Source organism: Leptidea sinapis, chromosome 23 (assembly GCF_905404315.1).
Source record: "Leptidea sinapis chromosome 23, ilLepSina1.1, whole genome shotgun sequence".
Taxonomy (NCBI): Eukaryota; Metazoa; Arthropoda; class Insecta; order Lepidoptera; family Pieridae; genus Leptidea; species Leptidea sinapis.
The window spans coordinates 7,978,741-7,997,859 of NC_066287.1; the positions used below are offsets into that span (position 1 = coordinate 7,978,741).

At 35.9% G+C, this 19,119-nt stretch overlaps 1 protein-coding gene across 2 annotated transcripts; it reads left to right on the forward strand.

Annotated features, from left to right (window-relative positions):
- The first annotated feature begins 176 nt into the window (after positions 1-176).
- Positions 177-19,047, forward strand: LOC126971256 (transcription initiation factor TFIID subunit 6). Of its 2 annotated transcripts, XM_050817453.1 has the most exons (12): positions 182-705; positions 1,216-1,504; positions 1,674-1,825; positions 2,516-2,695; positions 2,782-2,951; positions 3,880-4,033; positions 5,583-5,755; positions 8,761-8,939; positions 10,615-10,727; positions 11,358-11,429; positions 13,404-13,511; positions 14,653-19,047. In XM_050817453.1, exons 1-12 carry the CDS (start codon positions 469-471, stop codon positions 14,746-14,748), a joined length of 1,923 nt encoding a protein of 640 aa, XP_050673410.1. In that variant the 5' UTR covers positions 182-468; the 3' UTR covers positions 14,749-19,047. The 2 variants fall into 2 exon arrangements, with proteins under 2 accessions (XP_050673411.1, XP_050673410.1); XM_050817454.1 differs by lacking the exon at positions 13,404-13,511 and having other exon boundaries at positions 177-705.
- The last annotated feature ends 72 nt before the right edge of the window (positions 19,048-19,119 follow it).

Consider the following 19,119-nt stretch of genomic DNA (forward strand, 5'->3'; position numbering starts at 1 on the left):
AATTTAAATTCGTTCAACCGTCCCGATTACAAAAGATCTTATTACAAACTTTACGTTCAAATCGTTGTAAAAAAAAAAATTTAATCAATACCATAAAATTTTACTTGTCGTTTGAGGGAGTCATAGAAGATAAATATGGCAATATAACGCTCAGGTTAGCTAACCTAACGGCTAGAGGTAAAATAACTGTGAACGCACTGTACACAATTGACAAATGACAAATCATCAATACCGAATAGGTACTTCTTGAATGCACAAAATACAAATGCAAAATTGAAAATAGTAAATAAAAATCTGTAATTTTAACGCTTAGCTTGAATTATATGACTGTAGATTTCGTTTAGTGCTAGTTTTTTTCTAAAACAATTTTTGTTTCATTCATAAAACATCTAGTTTATATTGAACATTTTGTGTGAAGAAACGATAATAGTTTTCAGTGTAAAGAAAAATATTAAATACTTACAAACGATGTCAGATTCAGATGCAGTATATGGATCATCATTAACTATAGATTCTATGAAAGTGATTGCTGAGAGTGTTGGTATAGCAAATCTCGGAGATGATGCCGCGAAAGAATTAGCTGATGATATTACATTCAGGCTTAAAATAATTGTACAAGATGCAATGAAGTTCATGCAACATTCGAAGCGTCAGAAATTGTCGATTACTGATATAGACCACTCTCTCAAACTAAAAAACATAGAGGTGAGAAATTAGAATACTCATTACCTACTTTCAAACAATTACAATCTTCTATTGTAGCACATTATATTATATTTGCATTTTTTTATGGAAAAGGAGGACAATCAAGTGAATGGGTCAGCTGGTGTTAAGTGATCACCACCTCCCACATTCTCTTGCAACACCAGAGGAATGGCGTTGCCTGCCTTTAAGGAAGGTGTATGTGCTTTTTGAAGGTACCCATGTCATATTGTCCCAGAAACACCACACAAGGAAGCTCATTCCACAGATTTGTAATATGTGGAAGAAAGCTCCTTGAAAACCGCATTGTGGACCTCTAAACACCTAGATGGTGGGTATGATATCCTAATATGTGGGATGTCATGTGAAGGTGGATCACTCCCCGTGATAAATGTGATAGAAGACACACAATTAAGTGACATTTCTATACAACACAATGTGATCAAGTAGTTCACAGAGCTAAATTTATTTTCAACTAAATCTGCATAATTTCTGTAAATCCTATTGTTTCAGTGTCAATATGGATTTGTTCAACCTGACAGTGTGCCGTTCCGATTTGCATCAGGAGGTGGCCGAGAGCTTCATTTCATTGAAGAAAAAGAAATAGATTTATCAGAAATATTATCAGCGCCTCCTCCTAAAGTTCCACTTGATGTATCATTGAGGGCTCATTGGCTGAGTGTTGATGGTGTCCAACCAACTGTACCTGAAAATCCACCACCACTTTCAAAAGAAGCACAGAAACTTGAATCTGTTGATCCAATTACAAAACTGAGCAAACCAGCCAATAAAGATTCTGCTGGTAAACAATTTAGTTTAATTATATTTTTAATTTTTTTTTTAAATTTCTTTCTGCCAACAATATATGAGTTTGTGCATGCACAAAGCCTATTAAAAAGATTTTTGCTAATATCCAATAGCAGAACAATGAGGTCAAAGTTTGTCATAGTTTTTACATATTTTTTTTATAGGGAAACCAATGTGTGGCAAAGCTGCAAGGCTGAAAGCCTCTGAATCTGTAAATGTGAAGCAACTTGCAACTCATGAGTTAAGTGTAGAACAGCAACTATACTATAAGGAGATTACTGAAGCATGTGTTGGCAGTGACGAAGGAAGAAGAGCGGTATGATTACAATAATATTTCTTCTTATCTATATATATAAAAACGAATTGCTGTTTGTTAGTCTCGCTAAAAATCGAGAATGGCTGAACCGATTTGGCTAATTTTGGTCTTGAATTATTTGTGGAAGTCCAGGGAAGGTTTAAAAGGTGAATAAATATGAAAGTGTTCGGAATTAATTTATAAAAACAACAAATTTGTTTTTCCTTTCATGAGTAATAATAAAATAATTCGTTGAAATTATTGACGCAACGGTTTGACAGTTATGCTGTGAAACAATTTTATTACAACAACAGGGTGCATTTTTACAAAGCAATTCTTGATTTTATGATATATTATTGACAAATTCATAAAAAAATCATTATTTTATTTATTATATACATAACAACGTCTGTCGGGTCAGCTAGTATACAATAAATATAAGTTCTTATATCAATTATATGTCTAGATAGAGTATGACAGCTGTGAAAACTTTTATAAATTGTGTTTAGAATTAACCTGCAAGTAATGCATATGCACACAAACACAAAGTGTCATACAAGTGAGTGTAAGACAAAATATAAGCTTGTCACACACACCAAAGTAATAAACCTGGCCTGTTTTGTATCAGTTGTCTAACAGCAAGAGACTATCTAGACTTATACATTATCTAAGTATAATTAATATTATATTATGTTTAATACAAATTTCTAGGAAGCTTTGCAGTCTCTGGCTTGTGATCCCGGTTTACATGAGATGTTGCCACGGATGTGCACTTTCATTTCGGAAGGTGTGAAAGTTAATGTGGTGCAAAATAATCTAGCACTATTAATATATTTAATGAGAATGGTTAAAGCTTTATTAGACAATCAGTCTTTGTTTCTGGAAAAGTATGTGAGTATTCATAAATTTAATATTACCACGGCTCCATGTGAAAATAAATGTAACGAAACTAAAATTTCTTGAATTTTATCTTTCAGTTACATGAGCTTATACCATCGGTGTCAACATGTATTGTATCTCGTCAGTTGTGTATGAGACCGGAGGTTGACAACCACTGGGCTCTAAGAGATTTCGCAGCTCGACTTATGGCCCAAATATGTAAAACATTTAACACGTCTACAAATAATTTACAAACTAGAGTGACAAGGTAATTAACAAATGATGATAATAAAGCTAAGTATTTATTTATGATAGTCATTGTTGTTGTTGATTATATAATCAATGCATATACAGGGTGTCCCAAAGTTATGGGACATGAAGGGAAAGTACCTTAAATATCGAAGATAGGCTATTTAACTGAAAGAAGATATTATGTTATCTTTAAAAGTTAGTAATTCTGCATTCAAAGATTTTCTACAAATTACTTGCCTCGTCTGGGAATCGAACCAACTTAAATGTAAAAAAAAACACCCCTACTTTTATGACGCCAATCGAAAGAATGGCCAAAAACTAATAATACTTCTTAAGTAACATAGTATTTTAAAAGAAACACACAGACACCTGTATATGCATGCCATTAGAAAAAACCAAAACAAATACTAAGTCTCGCAACTCAATTCTTCATGTAATACCAAGTATGCCAATTTGTTAAGTCTTAACTTAAGGGACCTTCTGTCTTAAGTTATTCCGAAATTAGCAAACCTAGCAACATCTTATAGTGACCAAATATTAAAAATCTTTTATATGTCTTAAATAAACAGATTTTCATGGTTTTCCCATGATAGCACCATGTTTCTGTTTTTTAAATTAAAATGCAGTGTATCTCATAAGTGATACATTTTATATTAAATTAGATTGTTTAGTGAGATTTTGTTGAGCGCTGAGCCATTCAGTCAGAAACTGACTAGTTATAATTATTAAAATATTGGTGCAAACAAATGAAATTTGAGAAATGAAAATTCAGGCTTCTAGATTTTTCCGGAATAAAGTTATGGGGGTTGAAAATGGCTTGAACTGCTTTGAGAAAAGGATGTACAGTCATTGTTTTTGCTCAACTTGGTGGGGGAGATAGACATATAAAAGATGTAAGTGAAAATTGTTATAGACAAAATCAGTAATTTAATATTATATTTTAGATTGTTCTCAAGAGCCCTGCAGTGTCCGTCTCAAACGAACAGTGAGTCTGGGCCTTCAATGGTTACATCTATGAAGGAGTCGGAGAAAACACCTCTAGCATCTCTGTATGGTGCAGTGCAGGGCTTAGCTGAGCTCGGGCCTGAAGTAGTTAAGGTTAGAAAGATCATTTCCCAAATTAATATGGAAACAGTCATTTCAATCAAAAATAACTTATTATGGAATGGGTTTCGAGAAACTAAGCATTAGAGGAGAGTTATGTGTGTATATATATTTTTATTGCACTTTATTTTACTATTAAAAAATCCTAGAACTGCCAGAAATACATCGATGTTGTGAATATTTTTTTACGTCCGCGCGTTACTTTGAAGTAGCTATGCAGTTTTATGGTAGAGGAGAAGAAATTAACGTGTACGTGATGTTAAGTGATCACCGCCGCCCACATTCTCTTACAACACCAGAAGAATCGTTGCCGGCCTTTTAGAAAAGTGTTTTTTGAAGTGGCAACATCGCACAAGGAAGCTCATTCCACTACTCTTACTTAGATACCATTACTCTTTCTTAATATTTAAAATCTTAATTCTGTGCTAGTTAGTGCATATTATTTTCTTTTCTTGTTTTTTAATCATAGTTAAAGTTTTCTTAAAAATGAAGAACAATACCTAATAAGTAAAATATAAACTAAGTACTTTTGTCCTCACATTGAAGTCGAGATGTTAATTTAATTAATTAATGAAGTAATAATACATTGAAGTTAAGAATAACAAATAATGTCTATTTGTTTTGTTTTCTGGTGATAAAATATACAAAAGGTTGGTAATGGGAAACTGAATTACTAACCAGTACAACTGAACGTGGAAAAGGCGCCTGTTTTGTTTGTCGGCTCTGAATAAGAAGTACTTACGAGTAGATCGTAGTGTATATTGTAATTGAAATGATTTGTAAATCGATGGAAATGTAAATCTTGATATAAAAGAGTGGCAATGAGTTTCTTGCTACTTCTTCTCATTAGCTCAACCCTTTACGAAGTAGCGGTAGATTCAATAAGACAAAAATATTTTTTTGACATTCACAAGTATCATTTCCGTGACCCACATGAATAAAGTGATTTTGATTTGATTTGATTTGAAAGTGTAAAACTTCATTAACTGAATAAATAACTACTCTTCATTAGATGACTGAAAGCAAGTAATGGTCTCTTAAACAAACTAATACCGTGTTCAATTGTAGTACCGCTCAGAACTTTTGGGTTTTTCAAGAATCCTGAGCAGCTCTGCGTTGTAATAATGGGCAGGGCGTATTAATTACCATCCTGCTCGTCTCGTCCCTTACTGTCATAAAAAAAGGGATTGTTTGGTTTTATGAAACCTTGAAACCAGAAATTTTTTGGAATAAGATAATGGGAAATAATAAAAGTAGACTAAGTATCCAACTAATATTTTTATTGAACTCTGTGTCTTAGCCCTGATTAAAAATATTGATTGAAAAGGATTACATTAAAACTGACAAAAAAAAAACAAATAACGTGGAGCAATGGCACAAATGAGTAATAGTCTATACACTACATGGTCAGCTGCTGCGAACTATAGGCGCCGCCCGACCGTCACGCGACATGCAACACACAGACGAAAAAGTTTGAGACGATGTAATAAAAGTTTCACTTTATTTTACACCCCACGGTATCTGAAGGGTGTATCTGTTTTAGGTATTTATATTGCCTCGTGTACGCTGGTTGGGTGAGCGTGTTGAAGGCGCGCTGAGTGGTATAGGTGGTGCGGACCGTCTGGCGGCCGGAAACCTAAAGCATCAACTCCTGAAGGTGCTGGCACCTGTCGTCCGACTCCTGAGGCAGCCACCCGACCTGCCGGATGAATACAAGTAGGTAGATTGGTGTATGTCTAGACCATAGGTTCTCAACGTGGGCGATAACGCCCCCTTGTGGGCGTTTGAGACTTTTGGGGGGGGAGTAGAAGACCCAGAGAAAATTAGGGGGCATTGAGATGGTGCAGATGGGGCGTGGGTAGATTAAAAAATTTAGTCTAAAAAGGCAAAAAAATACACGAAAATACTGTAGAAAAAAAATATATTCTCAAAGTGGGCGGTGAGCAAAATAAGGTTAAGAAACTATGGTCTAGACCTTCTTGAATAAAACAATTTTTACGTCCACCTATGGGTAATATTTACGTTCTTCATAATTTAAATGAAAATGACTTATTTGAGTTGAGTGATGTTGCGCACACGTCCGCTTGGTAGGCGTCTCAGGCGTTGTAGCCGAGAACAGCCTAGCGAAACTCTCTTAGGGAAATCTCGACAAATCGATTGTATGAAACGTGCAGTGATTGAAAGATGAGTGTTATAATCTTGTAATACTAAACGGAGATAGCCGAAATCCACTACGTTTTAAGCAGCATCTGTTCGCCTAAGAGCATTTATACATCTAGATAGACTATGACCGTTGTGAAAACGTCAAAAAATAGACTTTAGAACTAACCTCTATTTTGAGCAATTCACGCACACTAACACAAAGTGCCATACAAATCGCTAGTGTAAGACGTAGCTTGTCACGCACACTAAACTGGTATTCATGGCCTGTTTATATCGGTTGTCTAACAGCAAGAGACTTATTCTTCACGTATAAATTATCTAAGCTGTTCGCTTTCAAACTTAGCCGGATTATAATTCGTCGCCATATTGTAATTACTATATTTTAAAACTTATGTCAAATCTCACTGAACGTTTCATACTAAACTAAAATTCAATTTTTACGTAGGCAGTCCTGCCTATTATTAGTATTAAGTAGTGTATTCACCCTCTTTGGTCGAGGGCGCGATCAGGGTTCATAAAAAAAATGATTTCAGATTTTATTTGTGTTATAAGATATAGTAGTCGATGCTTATTATGGTGTAGGAATTTTTGTTATTTTCCATATTTAGGCTTTGTTTTTGTACTACGTTGTTTGTCTATATTATGTATAATATCTGGACGACCGAGCCTTGCTCGTATTTATAAGAATGTACAAAACTAGAACAAAAAAAAAACTAATAGGACATCTGGATTCGAACCGAGGTCTTCTTCTATTATAGTCTTGTAAAATATAGTGGCGAAATTTACCTTTGTATTCTAATGTTATTGTAGCTGTTTCTTATTAAAACACAGATAAAACGACATTATTTTAAATTGAAACCTATTAGCTAGATTGATTTATCGCCCTCGAAATCCCCTGTATACTAAATTTTATAAAAATCGTTGGAGCCGTTTTCGAGATTCAGATTATACAGGGTGTCCCAAAACTCAACGATAACCTGGTACCGGGCGAGAGGCCAAGGTATACCAGTTATGAAAAAAATAAGAAAAAAAATCTATGTCACTTAGTCAAGCGATGATAGACATTTTTCGAAAATGTTAAAAATTTGACACCCTTTGTCGCATTTTTAGGTACTGTGATCGCAATTTTCACAATTTTACAGTGATTTTTTTAATAATGTTATCTCAAATAACAGTGCTATTAATGGTAACCACAAATGAAAGTAATAATCATTGTTAACTAAGTAAAATAAATTAAATTTTGACGAGTTATGGTTTATAAAATTTATGTCAGTCAACTTTGACACTCTACGTTGGCAAAAAAATGTACTACACTACCTATGGCAAGTTTTTTTAAAAGATGGCCCATTTAGTCTAGATTTCAAAATAGTACAACACTTGCCACTTTTCTTCGTATTTTTTTCGAAAGGAACTCATGGAAAATTTAATCAAAATAAAACGGTAAATTATCGTAACACTTTATTATTCTAAAATTAAAGCAGATGCTCAAATTGTTTCCCTCCAGCACGAATACAAGCTCTGCATCGCCTCAGAAATGACCTGTTCACCAGTCTTGCAAATCTCCTCGCATTGATTTCTTCTGATGCTGCATTAATTTTTGGCGCAATTATGTTACATTTTGAATTGGTTTTGAGTAGACCTTTTCTTTTATGCATCCCCAGTAAAAAAAATCTACTGGATTCAGGTCTGGGGACCGAGGGGGCCATGAAATTGGTCCAAGGCGTCCGATCCATTTACCGGGATATAATTCGTTTAAATATTCTCTTACAGGCTGGGCAACCATCTTGTTGATACCACATTTCTCTGTAGATGTTGAGTGGTACATCTTCTAGCAATGTCGGCAAATCATTTTGAAGAAAATGCAAGTAGGTGGCGCCATCTAAATTTTCAGTGAATTCAAATGGTAGTATTGACAAATACCATAACTACTATCCATTTCTTTTTATCATTTTTGTTCATTACAAACAATGGAGACTTCGAACTTTTCAAACAAAAGAATATCAGGTATTTTTTTTGTACTGAGGGATCCCTACACATAGCATACGAAATAGCAGTTTTATTGGCAAGAAAAGTGGCAAGTGTTGTACTATTTTGAAATCTAGACTAAATGGGCCATCTTTTAAAAAAACTTGCCATAGGTAGTGTAGTACATTTTTTTGCCAACGTAGAGTGTCAAAGTTGACTGACATAAATTTTACAAACCATAACTCGTCAAAATTTAATTTATTTTACTTAGTTAACAATGATTATTACTTTCATTTGTGGTTACCATTAATAGCACTGTTATTTGAGATAACATTATTAAAAAAATCACTGTAAAATTGTGAAAATTGCGATCACAGTACCTAAAAATGCGACAAAGGGTGTCAAATTTTTAACATTTTCGAAAGTTGTCTATCATCGCTTGACTAAGTGACATAGATTTTTTTTCTTATTTTTTTCATAACTGGTATACCTTGGCCTCTCGCCCGGTACCAGGTTATCGTTGAGTTTTGGGACACCCTGTATGTACAAGAATTGCTCGTTTCAACATACATATCACAGTGTTTGTGTTGCAGACGCGATTACGGGTACCTCGGGCCCAGCTTGCAGCAGATGGTGAGCAAGTTGCGGACGTCACCGTCGGCGAGCGGCGGCGGCGGCGCGGTGGCGGTGGTGACCTGCACTCCGCCGCTTGTGCCCACCACTCCCTCGCACTCGCTGCTGTCTCCACACACCAGCATCACTAAGACCGTCGGTAAGATCACTTGGCGTAGAGACATTTATCATGGGGAGTGTTCCGAAGAGCTGTTTAACCTGATTCCTGCCGCCGAATTCCACCTTCGCGCGTTTACCACTAAAAAAACCCCATTTGTCGTATCACCGCTCTTCGACAACACTTCCCTTAAAGCCTCGCCTAGTATCGGAATACTGGGTCTCAAAATCTCGAGCGATTGCCAATTTCGTGGCCATCTGGAGGGCAAAGCCAAATTGGCTTCGAAGAAGCTGGGCGTCATCAATAGAGCACGGCAATCTTTCAAGCCGGCCCACATTCTAGCGCTCTACAAAGCGCAGGCCGGGCCACACATGAAGTATTGCTGTCATCTGTGGTCTGGCGCACCCCAGTATCAGCTCGATCCATTTGACCGCGTGCAACGCAGAGCAGCTCGAATTGTCGGGGACCCAGTGCTCTGCAAACGGCTGGATCACTTGGCATTGCGTAAAGACGTCGCTTCATTGTGTGTCTTCTACCACATTTATCACGGGGGGTGTTCCGAAAAGCTGTTTAACCTGATTCCTGCCGCCGAATTCCACCTTCGCACGACACGCCACAAGTTAGGATATCATCCCCACCATCTGGATGTGTGGCGGTCCTCAACAGTGCGGTTTTCAAGGAGCTTTCTTCCGCGTACTACAACGCTGTGGAATGAACTTCCTTGTGCGGTGGTTCCGGGACGATACGACATGGGTACATTCAAAAAAGCGCGTACACCTTCCTTAAAGGCCGGCAAAGCTCTCTCTAATCATTCCCACTTGACTGAGGATCGTGCACTTGATCGTACACATCAACTCAAGGGCACACGTTGTAAGCACGATGGGAGAAATGCCATCCGGCCCGCTCGACTTCTTTGCGTCCAACGAAAACAGAGCTCACCGAAGAGTACTCTGGCATAGAGCTCTGACCCCGCGGGATGGTCCGCAGAGTTTTTCTGTCGTCGTCAAGAGTCGTGTTGGAGGCAAAAATAGCGCAGAAGATCTGCTTTATCTTTTGCCGTATGGGCCAATGTGTCATTACTCATGTGCAACGGCGGCCGGGACGGGTTGTTAGAGTTATCAAGAGCAGCTTTCGAATTTTTTTCTCTTTAGGACATTGCAGTTTAGATCTTCTATGCCTAAAGCCGCAACTCAGATTCGATATGCCCGTTTTTTGCAATCACTTGATCCCTCACAGTTTAAATAAGGTCTAAATATAGATACTAATAAACTGTATAAATAAGCTGTGTATAGTCTAACAGAGAGGAAGTGTGTGACATTGTATGACAAGGGGCGGGGAGGGGTCCCAAATCTTATAACGTCACATTTATTCAAAATACAATATTTTATATCAAAGTATTACAACACTAAATTTAAAGTACATACCTACTAAACTTGCTAATAATATAATGTTTTTTTAGTCATTTTTTTTTTGATTTAATGTTATTGAAAATTAATTTAAATGAAAATAAAAATAATGTCGGAACACTACTGTGTAATTATAAATTTTCTAAATGTTAAATTGCGAAATATGTAACACTAGGTGTGACGAGAGGGACTCACAGTTGTGACCAGCTGTGACCAACTGTGACAAGTACGGGGAGGGGTCAAAAATCATGAAATTCGTGTGATGTAATTTATGGATGGCCCCTTAGTAATTTATGAATGTTCTTCGCCAGATTCTCTGCCGGTCCGCAACGTGATTAGTTCTTCAAGTTCGCTGCAGTCGTCGGCTACGTCTGCGCCTCCGCCGCAGAAGTTCGTCATAGTCTCCCAACAGAAGCCGCAACAGGTACGTTGATCTTTATATGTTATCTATAATAATTCCGTAGATAATTTATAAGTCTATACTAAGGCCAACGAGACCGGATAAATTATGTAAACAAACGGGCCGTGACTGAGTTACATTGCGATATTATTGTTATTGTTTGGCTTTTGGCGTATCCTTTTTAGATTTCATCAATGACGAGTATATATTAATCAACTCTGTTATAAAGCGGGATTCATGAATGTACAAGGTCACGATCAGAAACTAAGAAATTTTTTACTGTTAAGGTCATTCACCGCAAAACAATGCGAGCTACTCTTATCTCTGCCACTATCACTCGTACGAAGTAATGGCGTCAGTTGGTTGATGACAGCTGTCGTTACGTATTTTTTTTTAATTCCCACACCTTCTGAAGATTTTGCAAACAATAAATGCTTGTTTAAGTATAACTGAATTCCGGTTGAGTTGCCGGTGAAAATGATGTGTATAAAGTTAAGAATACCTTGGGATCAAAAATTATAATTTTTAATAAATAATCATTCTTGTATTTACAAGCCTTTTTCCTTTGAAAAATACCATAGTTGTATATGTGATAGTTTATATATAGTATCTTGTGTTTAAGTAAAAATAAATACTTTTATTATGTTGTAACAGTGCCAGCCAGTAAGCGCCGCCGGTCACATTGTGGTGCACAGTTCCCAGCCTACCATCGTACGAAGTCAACAGGTACCCTTCATACCTATTCATTTCTAATATTATCATAATTCCCATTATTGTTTCAATTAGTTGAATCAACGACGGCCACAGGTATATCTATAAAATTAATAACATATCACCACACTGATTAGGTATATCTATACTAAGGCCAGCGAGACTAGATAAAGAATGTAAACAAGCGGACCTTTACTGAATTACTTTGTGACAGCGAGCAGTTATTATCTCTATCCCTTTCACTCGTATGTAGTAATGGCGTCAGTTGGTCGACGACAGCTGTCGTTGCTTTTTTCGTGGTACAGGAAAGCAGTCAGTACCGCAGTTGTCAACATTTGGTCCGCCATTTTGTAAACAAATTCATTACTGTTTGGCTTGCTTGGAAGAGATACGTATTTTTCCGTTTCCGTATTTAATCAGTTTTTTGTTAATACTAATCTGTTACTGTTAGTTTTTAATTGATTTTTGCTGTTATTGTGAGTATTTGCTGATTTTAATTAGGGATTCACAGCTTGGCAGCTCTAAACAACCTTCGAAATATATCAAATCTTTTCAATATTCAAAGATATCGATGAAAATGTTTTGAACCCCTGACACTTTGTTTACATTATTTATCTTGTCTTGTTGGCCTTTCTATATAATATAATGTGAATGTAGTGATGAACTATGCTTGGTTGTGTAATCAAATGTCATATTTTAATACAAAAAATTCAGAATTATTTTTGAGAATGAAAACCGTGTGCCTTATGAAGTGTTAATGTGAAAGCATGGAGTTTTGTGAAACGCTTTAAAATTGCATGAATAATGTGATTAACAGTGTCAGCTTACAACAATTTTTAAATGAGATTAGGTTGTTGTTACAAAACCTTTTGGGAATTTCCTTTTAAATAAATTAAAGGATGGTCAGTGGACATTATAAGATGGATTTGTCAATATGTACATGAAATAAAAAATATCTCTATGTGAATGATTATGGATTTCAAGAGCAAACCTATTTCATATAACATAAATTTATTTCGTATAAACTTGTACTTACAAAAAAAAAGCAAAACATGGAGGCAGAGAAAATTACGATATTGATCTTACTTGAAAATTATTTTGATCTAGGGTTAAGAACTAAGGAGGAAAAGAGTCGAAAACGTTTGTATGGGAAAATGGCCGGTAATGTTCCTCCATTGACCTAGTATAAAAAACTAGAATCCCAATCGCCTATTAAAAGGTCGTCAGAAATGACCGAGCAGTGTTGTGATAAGTATACATTAACACATAATATTTACAAAATATTCAAATTAACACTTTATTTCGTGGCAGTAATGTTCAAAGTTTTCTGAATACGTTTATAAGAAGCTCATTATTATGTTATTTACTAAGAGACGGCCGTCTCTTTCGCACACTTCGTCGGTGATGTATTTTGTTTTAGCATTTGAAATGTAATTATTTATAAAAAAGATTATAAACGTCAAGTTAGTTACACAATTTTGTTATTTTAAAGGGGCACTTACCTGAAACGACACTCAATCGCTTTTAAGTTTGGATATGCTGGACTGTTTCCACTGAACACTTTGTCATTGCGTGGCGTGTATTCAAAGCGCAGTGAAAACACAAGGGAACGAAAACTCTGCCTAATAGACACGTAGGCAGAGTTTTTCTTTAGGCAATTTTTTAGCTTGATTGTGAGTCTAGTTGTTTATTGTACGTCAATAAACTCTCAATATAGAGTGAGTATTATGTAAATGTCAGTGCTGAATCTGATTTATTTAATCTATGACATTGACCAATTAATATATTCTTTGAAATTAACCTACACGCACCTAGTGAAACTCTAGATTTTATTTATATGTATTAATATATTTAGTCCATTATGCCATACGGTTTCAAATTATCGTTAGTTTTGTGATGGGCAGACCTCACACTTGTTACTTGTAACTGGTTACTTAGTTGAGAGAATGCAATGTGTGGTAGATATTAGTGGGTGCATGTCTTGTGTAGTCGGTGGTGGTGACCAGCGGACCAGGAGCGCAGCAGCCCCAGAAAGTGGTGGTGGTGGGGATGACGCCGCAGCACCAGCCCACCACGACGATGGGGGCCGTGAGTCAGGTATTAGCATTGTACCAGTGGGAGGCTCATATGCACAGGATACCGGCAAGGTTATGGGTACCACAACGGCGCCTATTTCTGCCGTGAAGCAGTAATGTGTAAACATTACTGTGTTTCGGTCAAAAGGGCGCTGTAGCTAGTGAAATTACTGGGCAAATGAGACTTAACATCTTATGTCTCAAGGTGACGAGCGCAATTGTAGTGCCGTTAAGAATTTTTTGGTTTTCAAGAATACTGAACGGCACTGCATTGTAATGGGCAGGGCGTATTAATTACCATTAGCTGAAGGTTGTGTTAGTCTCGTCCTTTATTTTTATAAATAAAAAAAAAGTTTTTGACAAGAAATTACAGGAACTTGAGACAGTCCATCTTAATAGAGGCTCAACCTCTATTAGTAGTAGAGTAGAGGTGAGGAGAACAATCTTTGTGTTCAAAAGTATTCTATCGTCGATCTTGATCTCGATCGTAAATCTTTAGTAGGTACATGTCTTATTCAATTTAATGAACAAAACATACCAAGATTTACGATCGATGCGACACTCGGACGGTTGGCTCAGTTGGTAGGAGCGCTCGGACGGAACCCGAGAGGCGCGGGTACGAGTCCCCGCATCGTCCGGGAATTTTTGGTACAAATTAAAATTTGTATATTTAATCCCAGAAGTTAATCACTAAAATTAACAAAATATTTCATGTGTTGCTTGAGTTATAGGCGACACTTTACTGAGTAATTATTAACATGCCATAAAATAAATCTCAATTTCTATGTATAAAGCTGAGTCTCCACTAGGAACATTTATCGAGCGACATGTGTCCCCGGAGTCATCGGGCGATGTCGGGCGACGTCGGAAGACATCGCCGCGACACTGTCGATCTTTTTCCTTGTCGCACAGACGATGCATTCATTATTATATAAGCCCCACTGTACAACACTACCTCTTCCGGAGACATTATAGGTTCGCCTGATCGGATGTGGAAGACATCGGGTGATGTGGGGATCGCCCCTTATAGTTAGGGCGACATCGCCTGATGTCTCCGGGGACATATGTCACTCGACAAATCCTAGTGGGGACACTGCTTAATCCCCCCAAATTCGTAGAGAGACAGTAAGTATTATATAATATTTATAATAATATTTGTGCAGGCTCCAGTTTCGGTGGTCGCCAAGCCAGTATTCGCACGCAGTTCTGGAGCGCCGCAGCCTCCGCCAGAATTAGATGACCTCTCACATCTCGCATGACAGTCCCGCGTGATAAGTATCATTAAAAAAGTCAAAAATCTCAAGCGGTAGTTGTTTATACATTGTATGACGAAGCTTTCCAAAGTAATATAATTTAGTATTTAAGTTAGTTTAGTTTTATAGTGAATTTTATTGTATAGAAGAAACAATATTAGACAGTGGCCCAATATCATTTGCCCATGTTTTTTACCTGAAGCGTTTACACCGGGGCCGATAAATGCGTGATAGTTTAATATTGTAATTGAGAGAAGGTAGTAATAATTAATAAGTTGATTCAGTGCTCTAAGAGAACTAATTTTGACGTATAATACAAATGGCTGCAAAGGAACTTACACCGTTATTTATACTTCAAGAATCAACGTAATAAAGTACACATTTTGATTTTGTAAATAGTTTCCCACCATCTATCGATGTTTGCTGAGGTTGTCATCACTAGTTTTAGTACCGCTGACTCTCGCTATGGCCAACAGCGCCAAAATGGCGAATATCAAACAGGCACAAAAGTACTTTGACAGCCGCCAGTCGGGTATATATTAGAGGTCAGTGATTTAAATATTTTACGGGCTGTACAAGAACATGAAACATTATAATTACAATTCATTTGAAATAACAATTAATATACAATCAAATTATTTATTAATAGTATTTGTATTTACATATATTTCGATGTACTTGATTTTTAACATTACTTCATTATCAGTTATTATTAACACAATGATTCTACAACTAAACAATTCAAATTGAAATCAAACGTAAACACATTGAACTTTTCACTAAAACCATTCAATTTCACTTATAAGATAAACACAGCACTAAACTTGCACAATACGTCAGATGTATAGCTACAGATATACTGCTATAAGCATTTCGATGACGCGATCTTATGAGATTTCAGTCATCCAAAAAGTGTCTAACTATTTATGTTAATATATATTTTTTAATTATTTGTTTATCGCGTGCGCCAGGCATTAGCGTACCAAGAAGTAACCAATGCGGCTGAAAACTCAAAGATCAAGAGAGAGGAATGGATGGTATGAATTAGAGCTTTTTTTTTTAAATATATTGATCTAGCGTTGTAATCTTAGAGAAAACAATTGAGAATGTTTATATGGGACAAGGAACTTCTTCGTGTTTCTGTGCATACAGTGTCACCAACTTATCTGTGAACTGATGAGTGTCGCCATCGTCGTTTCAGTGTTGCTAATTAATGCCAATGTGCACAAAAGCTTTCGTCATATTTAACGCTTAAAATTCAGAAGTATCCCAATAAAACACACGTAAAACTCGAAAGTAGTAGACACTGACAGTCGAATGACAATTTCAACATGGCGACCGTAGTTCCTATTTTTGCAACTTCACAGATAAGTTGGTATCACTATACATACCTACATAATATGAACGTTACTGTTTTAGTGCCTTTTATTAATGATAGAACACATGTTTTTAAGTTGTAACAACATTAATGGTCACTCGATATATAATAGTACTATATTTTATGCTTAGACAATATATACGTCTGGACAACCGATGAAAAAAAGCCAGTTTTATTACTTTAGTGTGTGTGATAAGCTACGTCTTTCACTCGTGACTCGTATGTCAATTCGTGTTAGTGTGCGTGCAGGGCACTAAATAGAAGCTAACTGTCAAACTCATTTTTCTTCGACGTTTTCACAGCTGTCACAGTCTATCTAAGCCAGGGTTTCTCAAACGGTAGTGCTTTTTGAGACAATCTCGAGAAAAATATCCGATTCCTGTTATAGAACTAACTATTCACAGGTTTTGTTTTAGGTAACTAAAATCTTAACAATCTTGTGAAAAGTATGCTCAGGACATGCAGATTCAACGTACAAAGGCACTCTTTAATTAGCTTTAGAACTTTAGACACTAGAAAGCGTTTGTTTTGTGAGAACCTATAAAGTCGCAATTTTGAATAATTATTAGTTTTTTCATTGACATTTTAGAGCAGACCTACACTTACCTTGACTAAAAAAGTGATCATCATTACACATACTTGAAGTCTCTCAGAGTCGATCGATCATAGTCTAGCAATTTTGAGGTAGATCGCCAGCAGTTCAAGCTTGAGCACCCCAGATCTAGACGTATAAAAAGGATCTTAGATTTTATGGCTATATATATACATGCTAAAATCTTTCTTAGTGATATCGAAAAGTAATTGTTTTATATAAATGGAGTGTTTGTCACACAGCGCGTGAGTGTGAGCGAGCACGCGGCATTGGTAATACCGCTCTCGCCCTTATATCTAAAAATATAAGATGGAATTGTTATGTTATAATATATCTATTATTATATGTATAATAGTTATTTATGCAACTTTTGTGTTATTACAATAAGGGGTATTAAAACACGAATATGGGCTTATCATTTAGATGGTGATATGTATAGAGTGTTCCACCTCACATGAGTGTTTAAATACCTAATTATCAACAAATGTATACAAGACTTTATCTACACCCATAATATGAATCCTCTATAAAAGATTCTGTAACTTTAAAAAAGCCAGTCCTAGTAACCATAATATCATCCAAAGGAGTGTTATTATGAAAACGGATGGTATAATGTTGTACTGAATTTCATTACAACACTCGTTTGGATGATTTAATGGTTGGCATTTAAACATTGGGTGTTTTAATATTAGCAATAAGCTAACTGTGTTAGAAACTTTAATAGAGCATTTAAAGCATGAGTGTAAATAAAGAAAAATTATTTAATTTAGCGCCGACTTCGTAATATTTGTAATTTTATACTTAATAATAATGCGGAATGGTCATATCGTTTTAAGTATCGTAAATGAAAAATTACTTATTATTAAATATTCATAAATTTCCACGTCTCTATTTAATAAGCTTGAGATTTTAATAGTTCTGGCAAAGTTTTAGCGAGAAAAATCGAGTTTTTCTAAGAAATATATCATTAATATTTCGCCCAATGTGCCTCAAAGCTTATATAATGTAACACCAAAATATGAAGCTATAAGACTGAGTGCTTGATTAGTTTTATGCACTACCCGGTTAAATTATCTCTGGACCTAACGTCGATGACGTCACATCGTATCTTTGGTACGGTGTGCAAAACAAGCATAACTATTATTTTTATTGATTATTTCTGTAGTATAGATTGATTATTATAGATTGAGGTGTTGTGATGCCGATTATTATGATGACGTAAATTCAATAAAATAATCTAGGCTATGTACAAAGAGTATATATTTTCTGACAGAACTATTATAGCGACACAGAACAACAAAAACTACAGAACTATTAACAACAAAAGTCAAAACGTAACAATGAAAACTTCAAAAAGCAGTGATAGCACATGTACCTAACGGTAATGAATCTGCAAACCGTACTGACACAACAGGACGAGTGCGAGGGGGTGAAAGGGGAAAGGGAGGAGCTTCACGTTCCAGTTAAGGCCAGAGATAATGTCGCCGTGTAGTAATTATTGAAATTTTTACTAGTTGCATTTAATCGTAATGTTTTGTATATATAATTTAGATATATGGAGACTATTTTTATAACTCTGGACCAGAATCAGGAAGTTGTAGATATTTAAAAGCACATCCGAAGGATTTGTTATCCCTTTTATACAGCTTTTAACGTTTAGCGATAGCAATAGGTTTAAAAATGGATCAAATAAGGTAGCAGGTACATAATATGGATCAAAGAAGGTACATATGATTGAAAATGCAATTATTTTTTCAATTGGTACCTATATTAAATTTGTAACCAAAATTTATGAAATATGCGGGACGCGCTCCCGTGACCTCTCGGGTTCCGTCCGAGCGCTCTTCCACTGAGCCAACCGTTCGAGTGACGTTTGGTTCATAAATCTGGTATGGATTGTTCAACTCTCAGCTTGTGGCTCCATCTACAGGATCTAATTTACAGTAGATAACCATCTCAACCCAAATAATTGCATATTAGGAAATTGGCTTGAAATGTCGCTCTTTCAGATCTAAACATCGAACCCAATAGGTCGCGGTTTCAAGTCCCGCATCGTTCATAAATTTTGGATACAAATTTAATTTAATTAATCCCAGAAGTGAGGCTTTTAGACTATTTAAAATTATCTAATGACTTTGTAAAGCGCTTTAAACTGTATCACATTCGGGCTGTGCTTTCGTTACTTGGTTGTTTCGTACGTTCAAGATGTGATTTGATAGCCAAGTAAAAGAGTCTCCATGTTTTAAATTTTTGTAATTTATTTAATATGAATAAGCAATAATTATTAGATTTTTTAAAGTAGGTAAGGGAAATCAATAAATTCGATTTATGTGAATATGTGTTTTATTAAATACTCCTAATTAAATATTCCTTGGCATGTTAGCAACAATCTGATGTATGCAACCAT

Coding starts and splice junctions, on each gene's coding strand:
- LOC126971256 (XM_050817453.1), top strand. CDS start 469: ATGTCAGATTCAGATGCAGTATATGGATCATCATTAACTATAGATTCT. Junction 5,756..8,760: donor GACCTGCCGGATGAATACAA/GTAGGTAGATTG, acceptor TTTGTGTTGCAG/ACGCGATTACGGGTACCTCG. Junction 13,512..14,652: donor CGATGGGGGCCGTGAGTCAG/GTATTAGCATTG, acceptor ATATTTGTGCAG/GCTCCAGTTTCGGTGGTCGC.